We start from the raw sequence: 22,989 nt of genomic DNA, 5'->3' as shown, positions 1-22,989 counted from the left end.
TACATACAAAAAAGGGATATGTAAATATTGTACATCTTAAATGATATAAATACTTGGGCATTATAAAAATGAGTAAAGAAATCATAAGAACCATCCAACTATGATACATAATGCATAAAGTACTACTACTACTGGAATGGTTTGCTTATGTGCTGTGTGTGGCATGGAGTTGCCTTTTTATTGAGCAGATTAGTTGCTCAATTAAAGCACATTTAAGTGGAATCCATACACCTTTTGCACATTGTGATGAAATCAGGGTGTCTGCACGCCCTTAAAAAAGTCTCAAAATGTCTTAAATTTAATGTTATAAAATAAGTCCTTGAAAAGTCATTAAATAGTCTTAAATTCAGTTTTTTTGTGGTCTTCATTTCCACCAACATTTTATCTTATTTCAGTTATCCATCTTTTAATCTCTCTTTGTCAAAATGAGTCAAGATCTTCTGCGTGAAAATCCACAGTTCTGATGTTACAAAACCTATGACTAGGGCATGCACGATGTCAGATTTTCACTACACGATTATCATGGCCAAAAGAGTTCACAATAATGATTTTATCCTGAAATCTATAGAAAAAATAAAATAAAATAATAAGTAAGAGGGTTCCTGGTTCGAACCCGGGGTGGGGGGTTCGAATCCCTGGGGTGGGGGAGCCCTTCTGTACGGAGTTTGCATGTTCTCCCCGTGTCAGCATGGGTTTTCTCAGGGTACTCCAGCTTCCTCCCACAGTCCAAAGACATGCAGGTTAATTGGTGACTCTAAATTGTCTGTAGGTGTGAATGTGAGCGTGAATGGTTGTCTGTCTCTATGTGTCAGCCCTGTGATAGTCTGGCAACCTGTCCAGGGTGTACCCCGCCTCTCACCCAATGTCAGCTGGGATAGGCTCCAGCCCTCTTTGGACCCTTAACAGGACAAGCAGTTACAGAAAATGAATGAATAATATCTTCTTCTGTCTACTCAAAACACGAGTGTAGGGAGGTGGTGTAACCTGTAACTGTGCAAAATCATACAAAAAGACCAATTACACTTAATTGTGAAAAGCAAACAGGCGGCATTGAGGGAGGGAGACATTATTATATAGACAGAAATTATTTAAGAGTTGCGGGATTATTTAAACAATATAATCATATGTGTATTATTACCATAATATCAATATTTCATTTATAAATATCTCAATTATTGTTAATACAGCTATAACGTGAGACCCCTACCTACCATTTAACCCTAAACTGTCTTTTAACTTTATGCTTGCACTTACCTGTTGTCAAATTGTAGATTAATCTAGCTCCCTCCAATAACCATTTTCCTCTAATCTACCTCTGCACAGGATAACATGAATATTACTTATTTTTATACTTACCTGCAATGCTTGAACAAGAAAAAAGCAATTTTTCCAAAAATCAGTTTTAAATTTGGTTAAAAAAATTGATAAAAAGGTGTGATAAAGCATTATATTCAAGTGTCTGATACCTGTTGACACTCTGTGGATATTTAAGGTACAAAGCCTTTAACAGGGACGAGTATTTTGATTTCTTTGAAAGGCAACATAACCACTGAAGAAATGTAGTCAAAATATTAACACCATTCAGAATAGTCCTTGAGTGAGATATTTAATCTCTAACTTTTCCAAGGTTGCTTTTCTGTTGTTGCACTCAACTCATCATTTTCATACAAGCCCTCTTCTTGTCATTCACCTTGCAGTGGATAAATGACATAGAGAATGACCCAGCGTACCGCAGCTGGCCAGCAGGTATACAGGAGCTCCTCAGGGCCACCTTTCCAGGAGTCATCCGGCAGATCCGACGCAATTTCTTCAATCTGGTGAGTCCCCCGCGGGCCAGAAATGCTGCAGGGTAGTGTGGCGATAAAGGGAATAGAATCGAGAGAAAGTGTGAAACTCTTCTCAGCTAGACGAGATTAAATAGTTTTTGTCAAATTGTGTGTGTGTTTGCAATCCTAACATTTCAGTTAGCACAGTCAGACAATCTTACAAAAGAGAATGCTGAGTACATTTTGAATACTTAACATTGTCTGTGATTACGAGAGCTGTCTGGGACTGGGTGTATTGTTGTATCTGCCAAACTCTGATTCATCCATGATCCCAGTCGGATAATGGATATTTGTAAATGATTCAGATTTGATGATGGTGCCTTTGTGGTTAGGTGCTGTTCCTAGATCCAGTACGGGAAGAAAGTGTGGAGCTGGTGAAGCTAGCAGAGCTGTTCTACAAGCACAAGATCCCCCTGAGGTTGGTGCTGTTATTTGTCACACCTCTACAGCTGTTTATATGGTGCACGCCTGGCATTTATAATCTTAACCAGGTAGTGATTCTCATTTCACCTGCAAATTGAATACTTGCTTTTGCCCCCTTTCTGTAGAATTGGATTTGTGTTTGTTGTCGACACCAAAGATGAGATTGATGGCTTCTCAGACGCAGGGGTGGGATTTTACAGACTGTTGAATTACATCGCAGACGAGTACGATTTATCCCAGGCTCTGATGTCCACGGTCGCCGTAAGTATATCACATGTATAAATCTCTGTTGTTTTAGCAAGCAGTTCTTGAAGAATAAGTAAAGCACACTCCTCGCCGGCTCATATCTCTCCGTGCCTCAGAAGTCAGTTGTTTTATTGTGCCTTGTGTTCCCATGGTTTGAGACATTATTGGACCAGATGAGTCAGTGGGATTGTTGCCTCTGGTGTCTGCTTTTTCAAATGGAGTTTGAAATTATTGACAGTCGCAGTCGATCTGAAGACAGTGATCAAATCTGATCTGACTCGCCACTCTCTTGCAGTTGTACAACAAAGTAGACGTAGGGGAGACGCTGTCTGTTGACACAATCACTGCTTACCTGAAGAGAAAATTCCCTAAAGCCAGTGCTGAAAGGATTCTCGGCGTGGAGTCCGAGTATGATGACAAAAGAAAGGTAAGGAAATTAAACAGTTGGTAACACTTTGTATGACACCCATGTCTGTAATGCATTCTAAACACATTATAAATTGTACTTTTAACTAATATCATACATGCTGTAAGCACTCATAAATATTCATGAAGCTTTATAAGATAAATAGTAACACATTATAGAACTCCCTGCACGTAATTAACTTGATATCTCTACACAGCCAGAGTGTGAGATGAGCAATGATTTTAAATTGAGCACCTCCAGTAAGGTGCTCTGAACGATGGTCAGGCAGTTCTGACAAACTGAAACTCACACTGAACATTCACTGTTACATTCATGGTTTACTGCTAACCTGACGTCTAGCTCACCTGCATGTCCTAAATGCAGACACACCGTCTCTCTCTCCTCACTTGCTACACTCACACGACCACATGGCGTCTTTGTGTACCAGCTCCTTCTCATCTGCTGCTCTCCAGGATTTGAGTTGTTTTGCCTCTGTGACTGTAAACGAAGGGTTGATTAGGGGAAACCAGGGGTAATTGTAACAGTCTTTGGTTTTGATATCATTACTCAAAAACCTCTAAAGCTATTTGGGTACAGTTTTTTATGTAGGTTATCTGTTAACAGCCATTTAATTCTACAAGCAATGTTGAAGTCATAGTATTGATTGAAACACTTGATGTCAAATGTTACATCTGCCCCAACACACAGGTGCGATTTTAACAGCATTTAGGGTATGGGAAGCATTTTTTAAACTGTAATACAGCATCTACATCTGTGTACAAATATGTGTCTAAAACCTGTCTTGTGTCAGCAGACGTGCTAAATATCTTATGCCAGCACAAAATAAATCTTATGCTCTTCAGCACTGCTGTTTGACAAAATCCTGGGGAAGCACTGTATGGTCATGGAAATTTGCCTCAAAATCATGAAGTAATGGAAATGTTTTGGTAAAAAAATGTGTGTGAACCGTGTAGTTACTCTCTGACCTTTTTTTGCAAGGATCATAGTGTATTATAATTCTCATAGTTGTAATACAATATAATCATTTTATGATGCTTATATTCCTGTTATGACCTGTTTAAAAAAATATTTTTTTTTATATTATGTGTGTTGTTCTTTAATAGATTTAAAAAAAAATTGTGTTCACATCACTTTAAGCAAACAGTGACCACTCATAGTGACCTATGGCCAGTTTATAGTCTCTGCATTTGCGAGGGTCCATGTGATGTAAACATTGTCATCCACCCATGTCATGCTCCAATCTGTTGTTACAAACTCCAGTCCAGTCTTAAACAGTGTGATCGAGCCAACTGCAGCCGCCTCACCACAGTGAAGTTAGTTTTGAGGTGGATATTCAACAGAAGCTCACACCAGATCCAGCAGTGTCTTCTTAGTTTCTTTTCACCCATTGTCAGTAATAGAAGGATGGTAAGCTCACCTCCCAGCTCTCCTGTTTACTGCTGGGGGCTTATACAGACCCTCAGCTGTACTATGAACAGAATCATGCGCTCAACCCTGTGACCGTAGCTGTCCGTGGACATTTGACGCAGAAAGTATGTCTGAGCCTTTATAACCAGCCTGTAATGTATTTAATTACTACAGTTAAAGCATCTAATGGCCACTTAGAGCGACTCAGAAAATCACATTATAATGCATTTTAACATGATTATAAATCATCACAATTATGAGGATTCTAATACACTATGATCCTTACAAAAAATGTCAATGAGTAACTAGCAATAATGGGATATTATGATACTTGCAAGTCATTATAAAAACCCTTATAACATGTCATGACCATTATTACTAAGCATTATTAATGTTCATGGTTGCTTATAGGACTGAACAATATGGAGAAAATCCAATATCAAGATATTTTTGACAAAGTACCTCTACTAGCCCTGACTTTTTTCATAAGTAATCATCAGTTGTGTGGATATAAAGACTAAGTGGGTAAGGGCAAATTATAGAGCAGCAAGAACAGTCAGGGAAGTTCAGTAAACTACATCACTTTACTGTAATGAAGCCTTAAAACCAGAGAAAGACACTTTAAAAGACACAATATTACGATGTCCAATATGTATGACGATATCTAGTCTCATATCATGGTATTAACGCTATATTGCCCAGCGCTAAGTGCTTGTAGCTAAAGTTATACAGTGCTATATATATAACTATGTTCATAATGCGTCATAGAAAGTGTTAACAAATAGTTCCCTCGCATTTCTTTCTGTTTACTGGGGGTAAAAATGATTACTTAAAAAATGTATATATGTCTTGTGTGCTCCAGGACGGCGCCCTCTTCTACAAACAGAGTGGCCTGGGTGCCCTGCCACTGGCTTTATTTAACGGAGTCCCTCTGAGCCCTGATGAGATGGACCCAGACGAGCTGGAAACCATCATCCTGCAGCGCATAATGGACACAACCACCGCCTTCCAGAGAGCTGCCTTCATGGTATGACACGTCTGTGCGAGAAAAGACTCCTGCTTCATTGTCAACCTGCCAAACCTAGCACTTTTTGTGCCAGGAGTTAAACCTTTAGATGAATATGCACATACATATACATACACACGCGAGTGAACTGAAGTAAAGAAACTGTAGAGAATGGCACCAGTGGCAGTTCATCCATGCTTACAGCGTGCGTACACTTAATATTTCACATACTGGCCTGGGGTTACCATGAGGTTGATATTAGATGGAGGTTTATTGCAGCAGCAGAGTAGATGATTAAAACTGAGCTAATACTGTGTGTTTAACGTAATATGGTAAATCATGAAAAGTGTATTCACTAATTGATTAATGCCCAACATAATTCTGGCGAGATTTGCTCGACAGCAGGATATTTCACTTTGCAGTTTTACAGTTGAAAGTGTATGAATATTCCTCCAGGGCCCAACACATTATTGCATTTGCAGACACGTTAACATGTCACCATTAGCTGCTCAGGAATAGGGAATACGCAAGATCCAGTATATCCTGAGTGAGTCACTCTCATCTGTTTTGTCCTGTGCCTACAGGGTCAGTTGACTGAGGGCTTAGATGTGGTGGACTACCTAATGGAGCAGGCCAATGTGGTGCCCAGGATGAACCCTCTTATTTTAAGCACTGACCGGAAGTACCTTGACTTCACTGCCAAGCCAGGTGACCTATGCTACTTCCCTTAAACTGTCCATTAATGATTCAATGCCTGTTTTCTGTCTATTACAATTTTTACTTCTTCTTGCTTTGCAGTTGTAGACGACTGGGAGGACACGACTATGTTTTCATACCTTGATTCAAGAGACAAAACAGCTGTGATGGCTAAGAAAATGAAGTACTTCACAAATAATGGTAAGAAGTCTCTTATATTTTATGCCTCGGCTTCCTAATTAGCACCATTTCAGATGAATACAAACTAATTCATTCTCAGTAATACAATGACTTATTCATGTGTCTGCATTCTGCCATCCAGCGTGGAACAACCGTTCCGCATTTACTTGTTGAGAATCTTTAAAATGAGCAGTATCCAAACAAAAATGAATCCTACACTGCTTTACTGATCTATGAAAGTGTGAAATTGACCTTTGTTAAAGCAGACAGGCTGCGCCTCCAGCAAGATAATTGCTGGGTCTGCTGACTGGCTTTCAGCCAACAGTCTAAATGGTCGTCAGAGCTGCATTTCACTGCTCAGGCCTGGAGTGTAGCTGTCTCAGTGAGGGCTGAGGAAGCTGATTGCCATTCTCCCTCTGTGGACTAGCTGACCGGCTGACTGCCTGCTTTTCTGACTGACCGACTGACTGACTGACTGACTGACTGACTTGGGGGATATAACTATGACAAGTGGCACAATTCTCCACTATTATACTGAGCTCTCTGTCAGATGCCTCAGTCTTTCTCGGAAGCCATCAGCTATCGATCCAACAAGAGTTTAGACTCTGGGGCAACGGCCAGTAGTTGGCCAGTATTTCAGGTATTCCGGTGTAGCCAGTGGATTTACGAATAACAGAAAGAGATGAAACAGTTTGAAAATTTCCCATCACGGTTACAGTGCTGCATCAGTTATCAGTATTATTATGGTGTTGTTAAATGAACGTACTGGTACACATTCTGAAATCATTTCACGAACTACAAATGCACATTTTGTTTGCATAAGCATTCAAATATAAACATAGACAATACCTTGTGTACACATATGAAAACCATGTAACACATTAAAGACAGAGTCTTTGAAATGCTTGCTGGAGTGTCTGTGTCACTGTAGATCAGGAGGACAAGAGACTGGTAGCATCACTGGGTTTGCCTGCTGCACACCCACTCTGTAAAGATGAGAAAAGCAGAACAAACCCACGTTGCAAGCTTTGCCGCAGACCTGCATCTGGGAGACTGTTTCTAACAGCGGTTGATGCATCAAATACGGTTTTAATGATAATTACAATGTTGAAACAGTATGAGTCACTTAAGATTTACTGCAATCTGACAATGAACCAGTAACCGTTTCATCCCTAATAACGTGTAGCTGATATCAGGGCCAAGACTTCCTCTTCCATGGTCATTGCTTACAGTCCGATTAATCTCTAAAACCTCTAAAAGCTAAATTGTTGTCAGACGATAGCTGTTGGATTTCAAGATTGCATTTTGGTGAATGCTTTCCCCTTCTTTTGCTCTCCACGCTAACTGTTTACCTGCATGCAACCAAAGCAAATGTGCATGGCCACTGACTACTTGGACTGAAACTGGACTACAGATGGAGACCAGAATGCCTCCGATACCAAAATCTTGACCCGTTGCCTACATAATCTACATACATGTGCAGATATCTGTTCATAGAGATTACTTACACACAAATTGAACATTCTCTGTAACAACCGTACCTAATTTTCCTTCTCACTTTCATCTAATTCTCATCAGTGCGTAAGCATGAGCTAACCCTTTTAAAGGATTAGCAGCTCTTGCTAAATGCCACGTAAGCATTTACGTTCACATCGAGATTGGATACATTTGCCCTCTGCTGGTACTTTCATTATTATCACAGTTTATCATACAAACGTCATGAAATTATTGCAAACGGCAGGACGGAATGTATTGTAACATAAAACTGTGTTGAATATGTGGAGTTTAAAGTATGACAGAGTGATTGCTCTTTTACCTTAGATGAGGATGGGATGAGTGCTGTGACCGTGTGGGTAGCTGGAGATTTTGAGAAGGTCTCAGGAAGGAAACTGTTGCTCAGTGCTCTGAAACACGTGGTGAGTATCACCTTCTCTCTGTCCCCATTCTTTCAACCTGTCACTCACTTTCTATAAGTGTAACACTTTGGATGGCATGATCTATAAATTGACATATATGTTGTGTTTCGGTGTGTTGTTGTTGTTGTTGATGATGATTATGTGTTAAAAGCATAAGTACAGTCATTGTTTTTGTGAAATTAATCGAGAATCCCAACACCAGTGCAAGATTTTTTTTTTTAGATGAAGTCTTATACCTCAAGCCTTAAATTCTTGGAGGGAATGAATGTTGACTCAATCGATAACATTTTTCACACCGGCCTGTCTTTGACACAAATCTTGCAGCTGCTGTTCCTGCACCTATAAAACTGTCAATCTATATCCGCATACAAGCAAAAGAGATGGAGCACATTTAAATTCCTTTTTACTGATTATAAGGGCAGGCCTATGTGAACTAAAACTAAGTAAGCATACTCTGAGAATGATTTTTCTGCATGTGTACCCTCCTAAAAAGCACCAGTACAGATGCCTCTAAGATGAAACGTTCACTGTTGATATACTACAGATGAATTAAGTGTGATGCAGCAAGTAGGCATTTGGTATTTGTCATGAAAAATAGATTGCTTGCAAGTAGAATGAGCAGAATAGGAGGAACATTTACTGTTACTTTCAAGCAATCAACACTCTCTCCTCCCAGTGCTCTCCGTCAGTGACACCTGCGGTCTGTGGAAATATGAGAATGTGTGATATTTGTGTGAATTATATCACTGCTCTGTTTGTGTGTGTGCGTGTGCGTGTGTGTGCGAGCAGAAGGCCAGCCCCGGAGTGCGCGTGGGGGTGATAGATAACCCCAGTGGAAAGCCCAGCGAAGATAACACTGTGCTGTACAGGGCTATCTGGGCCTCGCTCCTCACACAGAAGAATAAGGCTGCGGCAGAGTTTGTGCAGAAACTCCTGAAAGAGCAGAGCAGCCAGCTCCTCCAGCAAGGGACCAAGATGAAAGACTTACTAATGCAGGTAAGGGAGGCAATGCAGTTGTGTTTTTTTGTCATATCAGAGATAATCAGATTCCCAAAGGCTGATTTACATTTTTTAGATTTCAAGCAAATGGAAGCAATTTAGTCTAGATTCTGTATTTTCTGCCATTATATCAAAGAGTATTAGATACAGCTTTTCAAAATATTGATTTGCTTACATTGGCATATGAGACTAGACAACGTTTTGACTTGTCATTTTTGTTATGTGACATCCATTTTGCTCATTTGCCTGCCCTAAAGGCTGCTTTACACTGACAGTGACAACCTCAAAGCTTATTATATACTGACGAACATGTGTCTGTAGCATGAAATTTCCGAAAGATCCGATTCGGCGCTGGTGACAGCCGTGTCCGGAGGCGTTATGTTTTCGGGTTGTCCTTCCAGCTCTCTTGAACCCGATATCTCAGTAACAGCTTGAGGGAATTCCTTCAAATTTGGCACAAACATCCACTTGGACTCAAGGATGAACTTGAACACACAAATGTCTAATAGGATGAAATAAAGTGATGACATTTTCCATCCAAAAGGTCAAAGGTCAAAAACCTGTAAGGTGTAAAAACCCTTTTCTGGCCATTATCTTAACGCCATAACTCAGGAACAGAAGAGGAGACATTTCGTCAGATACTGAATTGGTGACGCTGATCTTGGGTGTCAACCTTGAAACTGTCCTGACTGTATAGACCCTCTGTGCTGTCGGGTTGAAGATGTGTGTGAAGACGCATTCACGCTGGTGCTATTTGGTCCACTTTAAACGAACCCTGGTCCACTTCCACGGATAGTTCAGTTTGTTTGGAGTGGTGTGTACGCTCATTCGAACTCTGGTCCGCTTGAAAACTGGGAGTCTCGGTTCACTTGCAAGTGAACCCTGGTGCGATTTGCTTACAGTGAGAAATGCAAATGGACTATCCAGCGAACCAAAGAGAGGATGTGAACCAAAGAGAAGAAGTGATGTAAAGCGCAGTGCATTTTGGGTAGAAAATAAAACAAAGCCAACAGCGTGAACCGGGAGAAGCAGAGGTAAAAAAGACTAAGTCTTGTCCAGGCGGTTTGGTCCACTTTAAAAAGTGCAGTGTGGAAGTGAACCAAATGAAAGTGTAAAATCTTTTGGCATTCCCCGTCCAATTGAACAGAGTCCCCCCGACTGTCCTGGTGTGAATGTGCCCTAAAACACCCATGTTTAAAAATTTGTTGCTTCTTTGCAGCAACATTCATATTTAAAGCATTGTCTACTGTCACGGCTACAGCTTTGTGATCCATCCTGCTCCCTCTGGTAGTCCATCACAAGCTCATTGGTTTGGCTGATATTGAGCTTCAGGTGATTGTCTTTGCACCACGTGATGAAGCTCTCCAACAGTCAGCTGTAAAAGTTAGTCAGTGTAATCAAACATGTTACTGTAGTGTTAACTGTCATTTCACCTAAAAATACACAATGCCTTTCAATAAATTCCTTCAAAATCTTCACTACATATATTATATGAGTCTGAACAGGCATGGGTGTAAACTGCAACTTGACTGGTTGCAGAAGCAGACAACTGTGCTGTTACTGATGCTCTGAAACATGAGCATATTGCGGTGTTAGCGTAATGTTTTTAACCTGTGTGAACTAATTAGCAAGTGGCATAACTAAGATGTTGCATTCATTTTGGGTTTGTAGCACGTGTGCTCTGCCTCCTGACTGATGGAACGAAGCAGTTTACATGATCATCATTACAATTAGGATATGTGGGAATTAGATAACTCCTACCTGCCAACACAATTAGCTGGAATATGTCAACACAAGCGGTAAACATAGAAATTTTCTGATGCCAGCAGTCGCAGCTGATTAGAAAATTACAATTTATTTTCTGCTGCGTTAAACACATAAATGCCTTTGAGCTGAGGTGGTGAATATCTTGTTTTCTCTGGCATGACAGGAATTTGTTAGAAGACCCACGGCCGGCAATGTAAAGATATTAACTATTTTATAGTATTAGGCAATAGTGATATGGAAACATCTTCTGTCATGGTATCTGTAGTTTTATGTTATGGTATTGGCATATATTGTGATATGATTAATTTTCTGTAGATTCAATAAAACATTTAGACGTAAAATAACCAGATGGAAATGTCTCTTTTAGGCTAAACCAGTGTGAGGAGTACATTACCTGAGGTGCTTCATCACAGTGCTGCAAAATCCTATAAATCCAATGCTGCCATAAAACAGTCCTGCTCACTGATTTGCAACACTGCCTGCCAGGGACTAATACAACTGGAGATATTAAAGGGATAGCTGCCTAAATATAAACAGTCTGTCAAAAGCTCTAACAGCTGATAAATTTATTGCTTTATGGTATATAGTGTCATATCGTCCAACCCCCTGGTCTCTCATAGCCAGACCTATCTCATGTTGGAGAAGGGTCTGACTGAAGCTATCACTGCACTAAGGAAAAAACACGCTCAGGGTTGTTTGTAATTCTTTAAACCATTTGCATAAATCATTGGAAGACATTTTTACAGTGTAAGCTGCTAGCTCGGAAGTTGCGGTTGTTTAACGCACAGCGCTTAAATGACATGTGGATATAGGTCTGGCTATACGAGACCAGTTTAAAGTAACACGCAGAAAGTGTTTTACCGTCTGAGATAGGCGGCCAATGACAGGCTTTATACCTACAGTCTACAGACTAAGACTAAACCCTAAGACAGTGGTTCCCAACTGGCCCAGCCACAGGGTCCAGATTTCTCCTTAGTCTGTGTTCAAGATCCACAAACTTTTATATATTTAGCATCATACTTGTGTTTGGCCATGTCGTCAAGCTACTTTTCTGTCTCTGTTAAGGAGCTGTCTGTTATTCACTCACTCTACAACAGGAAACAGCGCTTCAAAATAAAAGCTTATGCCACTAATTCACTGTAATTCAAAATAAAGTGTGTTTTTTACAAACTTGACATTTTTTCGAGTCACTTGCGCCATGGCCATGTTTACATGAAAACCGAATTGTTTCTCATTTTTCGTTTTGAGAAAAGTTCCGCATTGAGATGACAAGTTTTGCGGACCGCAAAAATGACCAAAAACGCTGCAGTATACATGCCAGGCCAGTAGCTGGCGGTGTGACTTCGCAATGAAACAACAGGCACCTGCGCACATGTGGTTCCTTCTACAGAGTGGTGCTGTATAAACAAACAAAATGGCAACCGCACGAACATTTGTCTGGATGGACGACGAGGTGGAGTTGCTACAGTAAATCTACACTTCGCTGGAGAAGTCCACCATTGTTGTTGTGATGGTCGACTTTCTCGCGCATGCCTAGTGACTGGAACCATAATGCACATGTGCGAAAAGTCTCCGTTTTCAGGGGAACTGTATATTGCAAGTTTACATGACAACGGAAACGGTGTTGTTTCCAAAAAGTTCCTCTCTGGAACCCGTTTTCAAAACGTTGCGCCACTTAAACGCCACTATCGTGTAAACGATCAACCAAAACACAACTTAAGTTTTCCGTTTTCAGTTGAAATCGTTGTCGTATAAACGGGACCTCAGAATGGACCCGCAACCCACCAGTTGGGAGCCACTGCCCTAAGAGATATGCAGGACTACATTGTGAATGTTACTGTGTCAAAAAATAAGAAATACATTTTCTTGGGTTTGATTCTTTGAATGTTAATTTGATTTTAGGTCGCCCCACTTGATTGTATTAGTAAGAGGTGTATCCGTGAAATGTATCTCTTGCAAATTAGGAGGATGTTATTCAATATTAAAATCACTTTTAAAGTTTTACGCAGATCTGATGAGCATAATGGCAAAAACAAGGCAAACAAAGGTTGGATACAACCACTTGCAGAGACTTGTCTTTCAGTGCTTTCTTGATTCAAGTGCACAGTTGGGGAAAATGGTGATTGATGAGCCCATCTTCTCCTTCCCCTTCTGAACATCAGCTAACAGAATACATTTAGAGCACGCATGATGCTCCACAGCCTGTGGATGCCAAGGCAAGCAGCCTACTCACTGTCAGTTCCACTTGATCTGTCACAGGGGCCGGCACGAGGCGGGCTCCACACGCTGAATCTTTAACTTAAAAGCGCTGGTGGATACCTGGTCTCCAGGACCTGATGAATAGCCGAGGCCCTGCTCACCCTGTGTTCAGCCAAGCCTGACCATCACTCTGCTGCTGTAAGCAGTCTACAGCCACTTGTGTTCTCCATGCTGTAGTGTGCAGTATCCACCCACACAGCATTAAACACACACACACACACGCACACACACACACACACAAAGAAAAAAAAAAATCTCAGGCGCTAATCAACAAATCAGCTGACAGGAGAGCTCCCATCTCTTCCATCAGGAATAAGTCATACAGCACCAGGTTACATTTGGGACACACCATAACAAACTGCCCTTCAATTATACCAGCCTGAAACAATGGGGAGAGAATGGGCTGGAAATAGCAATGGAATGATGGGTAGGAGGTGGCTGTGTGAGTTGAGACCCAGAGTCAAGGGATATGAGTTTATTATTGGCTGCCAGACAGACTTGCTGACTGGATTGTGCTGACATTATTGGTATTTCACCTGTTCTCCTGAGGAGAGATGTTGGAGAAACTAATAACCTGACTCTGCCCTACACACTCCCACACCTAATTTGTTATAGACAAAAATGGCCGAGGCTTAATTAAGAGTTTGTTATATTAATTACAAATTGATTAATCTCATTTTCACGCATGTGCATTTCTGACAGCTCGGTGCTCCGGCTGAAATATTTCATGTTTGAAAACTGCAGTGATTGCAAGCATCGATGATGTTGTGAATCTTGGTTTTTTTTGTTGCCTCACATACATCATTTTTTTTATGCCAATGCATCACTCAGATTTTGTTTTGGACAGGCTGTAAAGGGAGAAAGGTCTATTGGATCGTGCAATACAAATTCAAATGTGAGCCAACAATACGATGAATTTATCCAACATCCTAACAAACTTTGGTTATTCTGTTCTAGGGCATGGACGAAGATGCATTTGAGAAAAAGTTCAACACACTGGAAGTGGATTTTATTCGTAGTCAGCAGCTGTTTTGTCGAGAAGTCCTGAAACTGAGCCCTGGACAGCGGGCGGTCATCAGCAATGGCAGGGTGAGTGGACTTCGACTCAGCTCAGTTAGCATCTTATATTGATCCATAGATTTCTGCATAAAGAGCTGAAAAGACCACATTATTTCTTTCAGAAGATAAAGCATTGGTTAAATGTTGCAGCTATTGTTTGGTACAGTGGAGTAGGATCCTCTAAGCCGCTGCGCTTTGGAAGATTTTCCCTCTTGTGTTACCTTGGTACTGTCAAATCAGCACGAATGTTTCTCAAAGGTCACAGGTGGCACAAACTGCGCTGTGCGTTTGTGTCTGTGCGAGTGTCTGTATGTGCTGACTATATGTGTGTACCGAGCTGATGACTGATGTCTCAGCAGCAGTGATGCTGACAGCCACGGATGAAGAGGCCAGCCTCTGAGATGGCAGTAACAATTAATATCATTTTACATTCCTCTGCTGCTGCAGTGGCAGGACTCCCAAAATAGAAAGGATGAAAACACAGGCACTGTCACTGAATACCATGACTTTAAGTGGATAAAACACTGTGCTACAATCACATTACATTTAACACCCCCCTTGGCAAGTGGTAAATAATACATGCCGAGATAAGAATTGGAAAAGTCGTGATCCGACTGCGTTATTGTCTTCGTGTCAGATCCTCGGTCCATTTGAAGAGCAGGAAGAATTCACTGTGGAGGATTTCCACCTGCTGGAGAAGATTACACTGAGCGGTTCTGCAGAGAAAGTCAAAGCCAAAGTTAAACAGATGGGGATGAAGCCAAAGCAGTATGTTTATATTTTTTTTCTGTCTTGTTGTGTGAGAAAATCTTCCTCTTTCTTTAACTGTTACGTTTTGTCTGAAAAAAATCAAACTTAAAGTCTCACTCCATGAACATTTGTATATCAATTACTCATTGTTACCTTAATTTTTACCGTTTTTCTTGCATTCCTCCGCTGTAAACAGAGAATCCAAAACAGGCAAACATTCTTCATGAAGAAAAGTCAAAGGAGTCTGCATTTAACAACAGCAAAACGAAATCAACACAGCTGTGTACAAACTCTTCCACAACTCGTGCAGTATAACCAAAGTCTCATTTATCTAGTTGTCTTCTCAGTACTTCCCAAAACACGGTTCTCATTGAAATCACAATGGATGAATAGTTTGAAAGCTGCTCTGGCACACTCAAGGCAAGCTACTATTCGTAAGCGGAGGCATTTTATATTTTAAAATTTGAGTACAAAAATGCACTTGTTTACTTCCTCTTTTGCCTCTTTTCTTTTTTTTGCCTCCGTTCACAGTGGAGGCCTGCGAGAAAGAAGTTTTCATCATTAATTCAAGGTAGCATGCAGAGAGTAATTGATATTCAAACGGTCATTCTGTGGGTGATGTATTCCTTTAATTGATTTATGAGCCTACCTTGTTAACAGCTTGACATCACATTACGTGAGCTCCGATTGTCTGACATCTCTCCTGAATCGTTGCATTAATAAATGATGGACTGACCCTGCTACACCACTGTTCCCTCAGCGCCAGTGACTTAATCATGAAAGTTGATGCCCTCCTAACTGCAGCCCCCAAAGGAGAGGTCAGGAGGGACGTCCAGTTTATCAAAGACAGCCACAGGTGGGCAACATTTTTTTCCGCTCTGTTTACTGTCCTATTGGCTCCGCCGTCTCGCAGCAAAGTGTTTACTCTCCTTTTGTTATAATGGATCTAAAAATTGCTACACCATCATTTCAAGCAGTGCAGAAAAGCAAATCTTTTGATTTGCAGTTCTGCTGAATAAGGGTTGTATAACCTTGTGTTGCTGAATCCGCTTTGGTGTGCTGTTCTCCTCCTCAGCGTGCTCCATCTCTCCCCGCGTGAAAACGAGGTGTTCTATGATGTTGTGGCCATCGTTGACCCGCTCACTAGGGAGGCACAGAAGATGTCCCCTCTACTGATTGTAAGCCGTATTCTTCCCCTCATATTCTTCGCCTCTCTTCTCCATTGATTCCAAATACAGCAGGGACACTTTAAAATCACTTTGGCTGAAAGGAAGGGTACAGAAACACAAAGCTTGCCAAGGTGCAAAAGCTCAGATAGAAATTTTCTTTTTTTCTATACTCTCATGATGCTATGATTATTTTTCAACCCCTGAAAAGCATTTAGAGTCAGTAAATTCGATCAGGAAAATAAAAAAAGTCCCAGTCTTTGTTAGCTCAAACAAGTATGCTTATTAATTTAAGGTTATTTAGAAGCAGTTTCCTCAGTGGGCTTAGTTTCGCTGAATTACATTAGCCGTATGATGCATCTTGCAGGAGGATCGTTGCGGTGAAGAATCTGACTTGGGTGAATATGAAAATATGACTCACCATGCCTTTACAGACAGCCAGTCAGACAGCCACCTTCAGTAGCTGTTGTTTGCAGTGTACACCTTTCAGTAGTGTACTGCAGTATGCAGTGGAAAATATGATGCCAGCATATCAGCATCACAGCTGGCTTTAAGGAAGGCATCCCAATGTGCTTGTAACTACTGGCTCATTATTTTTTTTGATCACTGTTAGATAATGAAAAAGGTTATGTAAGAATGTATGTGCTTTGCCATTTGAGAACCTCTTATAATTAAGTATAGTGAGAGTAATCTGCAGTGAAACTTTAAGATGCCTTTGATCCTTTTGTTCAGCAAAAGGCTTGTGTCTTGTATCTCTCTGCTGGACCAGGCTCTACTTTGCTCCTCTTTTCTATAACTGTGTGTTTTCTGCTGTGACTCTTGCAGGTGCTCAGTCAAGTGGTCAATGTGAGACTGCAGGTGTTTATGAATTGCAGGGCCAAGTTGTCCGAGATGCCTCTCAAGAGGTAAGCTCCAGCTCCAACAGTAATTAAATTTTCCTGTTTGGCTTGTTTGTGTATCCTCTGACCGCTGCAGACTTAGCATCTCTGCCGCGCTCCTTCCCTTTGTAAGATTATACTGCACAGATGCAATCTGCTTAATAACACCACCTTATTGCTTTGGGCCTCCCCTTGCATCTCTGGGCAAATTGCTTACAGCTTGCATTGTTGCGGTTCAAGACATGCTGTAAAAACAACAAAATGATTAAAAAAAGCAAATGAAAGGTTTAAATTGTCCATTAACATTTACACCACTGAGTGAGTGTTAGTCATCATGTAATTTGGGGTGTTTTCTGTTTTTAATTCGTTCCATAATGGGCTCAGCCATTTGTAGAGGTAGTATATTGAAATAGCTCAATGTTTGTTTGTTTTTATCAGTACCAAATGACTTTTCCAGGAAGTTTACCCACACTTTGGAGGGACAATTTACTCTATGACCTTTATTGACCTCTGTCAGAGACCAGCTGGGATTGAGTTGATGGAAATAACACTTCCCTCGCGAGTCACTCACAAGCCCCCGCCCCCCGCCTGAGCCCATCACACTTCCTGTCCTCCTGAGTGACAATTGCCTGTAATTGACACAAATGGCTACATGACATTTTCACATGAGAGACAGATTAGTTGGATGTCTGCAGCCAGGCTGCCACTTGTTAAGTGTCTCACAACGTAGACACATTTGATGTTATTTGTAACCGGCATGTTTTGTGTTGCTGGTTGCTTTTTTTAAAGTACTGTCCTCATGTTTAATCACTAAAATGGAATCACGAGGGCAAAGAGCAGACTATTAAGAGCTAAAATTCTGAACAACTGGCAAGTCAGTATTTGTTAAAGGGTCATTTCATTCGTCATAGAGATGTCTGCTTTCTCTCAAATATAAAGGAACTAGGTGGCACTCAGCTTGTGGTGCTGAAAGCGTCAAAAAACACAATTGAAAATCTCAACAGCAATGTCCCTTTCCAAAAATCATGACCTGGTTACTCAAGATAATCCACAGACCTTGTAAGCAGTTTCATGTTTGACCTATTACTTCCTACCAAGCTACAATTGCAGACTGTAGCAACGCACAAAATAAAGTGTGCATCTACTGCCAGCTCACCAATCACCACTGGTTACAGCTCAGTAGAGGAGGACGCCATTAATATTTACATCTTGGGCTGTCATGAGCATAAGCCTCTCGTCTGTGATTTGCACGCTTCCTTCAGTGCTGTGATACGGTTGGCAGGTGCAGTTTGGTAGAAAGAAAATAGCTCCTACGAGGGCTTTCTGAATAATGAGTTAATTTTGATTAATTAATCACAGAAAAAATATGTTAAAAAAAATTGCACAGATTAATCGCATTCAGTGGTGCCCTTTAACCTGGTGCATCCTTAAAGGCCACAGTAACTTTGTCACATAATGGAGGCAGACGAGACGACGCTGCTTGCCCCCGTTAATAGAACATTTACATTTTAAGAACGTCAAGATGGAACTGTTGATAGGAGCACTGTTCTCTGCAACTTCTGCAGTAAGGAATTTTCCTACCTTTGGAGGGCTGCAAGCCTGAAATATCACCTGAACACACAAAATATTTAGCAGCAAACTCGGAGGTCCGAGCTAGCACAGCTTCTGATGCTAGCGCTAGCAGCCAGCCTCGTCAAGCTGCACTCGACCAGGCGTTCAAACTGAGTAAGTCCACCTGTGAGCGACTAACTAACTCCCTTGCAAAAGATTGCAATGGACTGCAGGACAGTTTCTGTGGTAGAGACCAGGGGAACAATTGTGTCCAAAAATCCAGCAGCTTTACTGTGACACATCTGCCAAAATTCATTTGAACTTAAATGTTAAAAATTATTTCACAGCAAAAGTTGATGTATGCGATTAATTGAAATGAATTAATCAGATAAATTTTTTTAATCGCTTGTAAGCCCTAGTTCCTACATGAAGCTGCTCACCACAAGGTCTCTGGATTATCTTGAGGAACCGGGTCATGATTTCCAAAACAAGAGTCAGATCATGATGTCTGGAAAGAGAGAATGCAGACATCTCTATGGCCGATATCTCCAACACTTGAATGAAACTCACATGAATGCAATCAAAAAACTATCGAATTGGCACATGACGATGTCCACAGAGACACATCAGGATGGGCGTTGATATCTTTGAGAGGGGTTGGAAATCAACTAACCTGCAAACTGCTAACTTTATGTATTAGAGTAGCATAATTGTCACGACTGAGATAAGGACTAAGCACTGTGCCGCTGTGTGTGTGTTTGAAAGAGACAAACAGATAGAGGGAAAGAGAAGGTGGAAGGTGGACTATTGCACATGTTTTCATAGGTTATTAATAACTTACTCAGAATGCTGCTTTGTCACTTTCTGACCCGCCTGCCTGAAGCTGTGATAATTATATACCAGTGAATTAAAAAAAGAAAGTAGATAATGGCAGCCAGCTCAGCAGATGTGAGCAGATCATTAGGGGGAGAGCAGCAGACAAGTTTGTAACCATAAAGTTACAGCTTCCCTGCATGATGTCCCTTGTAGAGCCATAAGCTTGGTAAGCCTATAGTCCACCCCTGGAGATACTGCTGTTAGTGACCACACATGAATCCCATTCTGCGTTTGTTTTATTCACTGTTATACTGCTCACAGTGGTAACACTTCAGCAGAGACCACAGAGCTGCTCGTCTTTTGCTGATTTTTCTTGTTGAGGAGTATTGGTCATCCCACAAATTGCAACCAGTCGAATGAAGACTGTGTTTCCCCTGGTGTCCTGGGTTTCTCTTTCTCAACTACAACCTTTTCTTTGCCACTTTCCTGTGCTGCCATAGCAGCTCCAATCCCATCCCCGGAGTCAGCAGCCCATCTGCTCCTCTCTAGTCCACAGAAACAGGGCTGCAGTGGCGGGAATTAACTTTTGAGAATTCTCCCTGTGAATAAGAAATGTGATGGTCTACCTTTGAGAATAAGAAGGCATTCAAAATAAAAAAAGAATTAGCATTGGTAATGTTTATCATCTGCCAGGTTACCTACACTCATTATGACTCCTCTGTGTCAGAGGGCGCACTGAAGAAAAGCAATTAGCATAAAGATTAGCCCAGAGCTAGCCTCTGTGACAGCTCTGAGTAATAACGAAGAAAGGGAACAATTTTGGTGCACACACCACTGCACATATTTCTGTTATTGGCCGAGCAGGAAAACTGGCAGTAATAGTATTAGATTCCTCACTTTGAGGAGATTGTACACACCCAGCTGTCACAACAGAGCCCATCTCTCTCGTCCTAGAAAGGAGACTATTGCACAACATGTCATCGTTTTAGTGCTTGCTGAAGAGGACAGTGCGTTTGTAGGAATTGTTGACTCAGTTCAGTGGCAAAAAGTCCTATAGAATATTCTCCATTTTAGGGCTTTCAGTTTTCAACTTGGTTGTTAAATATTATAATTTGCAGTTATTTGAAGTACAAGCACTTAAATTTTGACTGTCTCTGTTTCTTTGTCTTCACAGCTTTTACCGCTTTGTCTTGGAGCCTGATGTGAATTTCTTGGCCAACGACACAGTGTCTCCAGGACCAGTTGCTCGCTTCATGGACCTCCCAGAATCTCCCCTTCTCACCCTTAATATGATCACACCAGAGAGCTGGATGGTGCAGGCTGTCCGCAGCCCCTATGATTTGGATAATATCCACCTGCAGGAGGTATCCTGCTACCAGCGATCTTATCATTCACACCTCCTAATCAGGACTGTGGTGCATTCTATTAATCATGCCCTGTTTGTTTTCTGTGGTTTTGCTCCAGGTGAGCGGGGTTGTGACAGCAGAGTACGAGCTGGAGCACCTTTTGCTGGAGGGCCACTGCTTTGATCTGTCAACCGGGCAGCCTCCCCGTGGACTGCAGTTTACCCTGGGCATGAGTCGGGACCCGCTCATGTATGACACTATCGTCATGGCTAACCTGGTCAGTAGCTTTTTCTGCTCAATACTAGAGATACAAGGGCAGTTTTCTTACACTGTGGCAGATAGGGCTGCATGATATTCGAAATAGTCATATTACAATTGTTTTGACAGTTGCAATTTTAGTGGAATGGTAAATTTTGCATTTCATTTTCACTTTAATTTTCACATTTTCATTCTCACCCTTATGTCTGCATGATATATGAATATGATTTTTAGGCCAGGGCACCTCTGTAGCACCACAATGCTTTATAATGGTATGTTGTGACACATTGCACCTCCTGCAATTCTAAAATTGCACTTGGCCATATTGCAGTTTCAATAATAATTTGATTAATTATGCAACCCTAATATATGATGTGGACATCATACTGCCCTCCAAAAGCTAACTGCGGTAGCTACAGTTTTCGTCAAAATTATGTTATGACTGAAATTAAACCTTTGGATGTCTGCTCTGTCTTGTAACAAAATTTCCCAGTTCAATCTTGTTCTGCTCTGGAGAAAATAGGGTATAAAAATTGCAGTAACTGCAAAATATAAACAGAACCCAGGGCAAACAATAGTAAATGTGGTTATTGTACTCTGCCTGAGCGTAGTAATGATGATAATCGTCATGTCAGGTAATCCTAATTTAGATCAAACCTGATGAAGCTAATTTTATAAAAATCATAAAAATTTACAAAATATTATAACAGATTCATATTGAAATTAGCAGAAATTAAAACAGTTTTCCGCATATAAAGATAGGACACTAAAATTTAGGGCTGGACCCAACTCAGAATTATGTTTGTCGAATCAGATTCGGTTTTCGTTAACGTTAACATATTATATTTGTTCGGAAAACATGTTCAGTATAAAACAGTTGTTTCGTCAGTGAACCTTGTGGGTTGCAATGGAGCCAAATTTTGTAACGTTACCTTTGTGAAATGTTGCTGTTGTCCCTGGCTTCATATGAGTAGAGGAAAAGTCCGCTAGCCACTGGGCTAATTTATACAATGTCAAATGCCATAGGCTTGTGCTAAAAACATTAGCTTGTTGTATGTGTGGGGAAAATGTGTCCAGCAAAAGACAAATGCTTTGTCTGTGAATGCTGTGAGTTATAGTGAAGCCGATTTGTGTACTTGTGTTTGAAATTCTCTATTAAGCCATGTTTAATGTGTGTTTAATGTGTGTTTTGAACAAACTAAACTTTACAGCACTTCACAGAGACCCCACCACCAACTAGTGTCTTGGAGGTGTAACTGCAGAGTGACACAGACACACCACCGCACAAGTATAAATGCTCAGAATGGCGTAGGCTCCGTATAGAGCTGATCTCCAACTTTCAAGGGGCAGCCGTAATAAAACTGTACTTAATACGCTTTTCCTTTGCATTGCCTATATAGCTGTCAAAGGTAATATAAAGGTGGAGTGCAGTAACTACAATTTAAGTGCATTTTTTGTGTCAAATAAGTGTATTTCCACTTTTCTACCTATAACATGTTTGGCTGGACAGTCAAAAACCTTTGAAGCCATTTTTCTGTTTCAGTGTTATTGTAGTTATTGCGGTTGGCCTTTGAAGGGCAGCACAGTAGTTAGCAACTGCAGTAAGTTTGGTACAGAAACTAACTGGTGCCAGGGAGGAGAAAACAAGTGTGATTTAAATGTTTACAGTAAATACTCAGACTCCTGTTGTTTAAACCACAACAGGGGTATTTCCAGCTGAAAGCCAATCCTGGTGCTTGGATCCTGAGATTACGTAAAGGGAGATCAGAGGATATCTATCAGGTTCTCACGTGAGTATTCACCAGTGTCTACAGACTGTTTTTGTTGCCGCTGTTGTCTTTCCCATCTCATCCCTCACAGACATTAATATCTTTCGAAAAAAATAAAAAAAAGTTAGGTAATGATGCTAATTAGGCGGCTTCATCAGTCGCTCAGCATGAAGGTTGTTTTCAGCTACCTCTCCATTTCATACTGGTAGCTATGAAACCCATCACTATGGTAACATAGAGAGCT

The 22,989-nt window shown here is 41.0% G+C and overlaps 1 protein-coding gene across 3 annotated transcripts in view; it reads left to right on the top strand.

The window, feature by feature from the left end:
• Nucleotides 1-22,989, top strand: part of uggt2 (UDP-glucose glycoprotein glucosyltransferase 2) — a 57,429-nt gene that overhangs the window by 12,703 nt on the left and 21,737 nt on the right. For all 3 annotated transcript variants that reach the window (XM_050048118.1, XM_050048116.1, XM_050048117.1), the window contains exons 14-30: nt 1,698-1,817; nt 2,159-2,244; nt 2,375-2,510; nt 2,791-2,922; nt 5,192-5,356; nt 5,920-6,043; nt 6,134-6,232; nt 8,033-8,127; nt 8,917-9,123; nt 14,110-14,241; nt 14,849-14,979; nt 15,722-15,817; nt 16,037-16,139; nt 16,953-17,032; nt 20,547-20,736; nt 20,837-20,995; nt 22,681-22,766. In XM_050048118.1, coding sequence (XP_049904075.1) covers nt 1,698-1,817; nt 2,159-2,244; nt 2,375-2,510; nt 2,791-2,922; nt 5,192-5,356; nt 5,920-6,043; nt 6,134-6,232; nt 8,033-8,127; nt 8,917-9,123; nt 14,110-14,241; nt 14,849-14,979; nt 15,722-15,817; nt 16,037-16,139; nt 16,953-17,032; nt 20,547-20,736; nt 20,837-20,995; nt 22,681-22,766 — 2,141 coding nt within the window. The remainder of the gene's footprint in view (nt 1-1,697; nt 1,818-2,158; nt 2,245-2,374; nt 2,511-2,790; nt 2,923-5,191; nt 5,357-5,919; nt 6,044-6,133; nt 6,233-8,032; nt 8,128-8,916; nt 9,124-14,109; nt 14,242-14,848; nt 14,980-15,721; nt 15,818-16,036; nt 16,140-16,952; nt 17,033-20,546; nt 20,737-20,836; nt 20,996-22,680; nt 22,767-22,989) is intronic.

The sequence above is a fragment of the Epinephelus moara genome, chromosome 7, assembly GCF_006386435.1.
Source record: "Epinephelus moara isolate mb chromosome 7, YSFRI_EMoa_1.0, whole genome shotgun sequence".
NCBI lineage: Eukaryota > Metazoa > Chordata > Actinopteri > Perciformes > Serranidae > Epinephelus > Epinephelus moara.
Note: the sequence above shows the minus strand (reverse complement) of the source record. Positions and strands in the feature narration are given on the sequence as shown.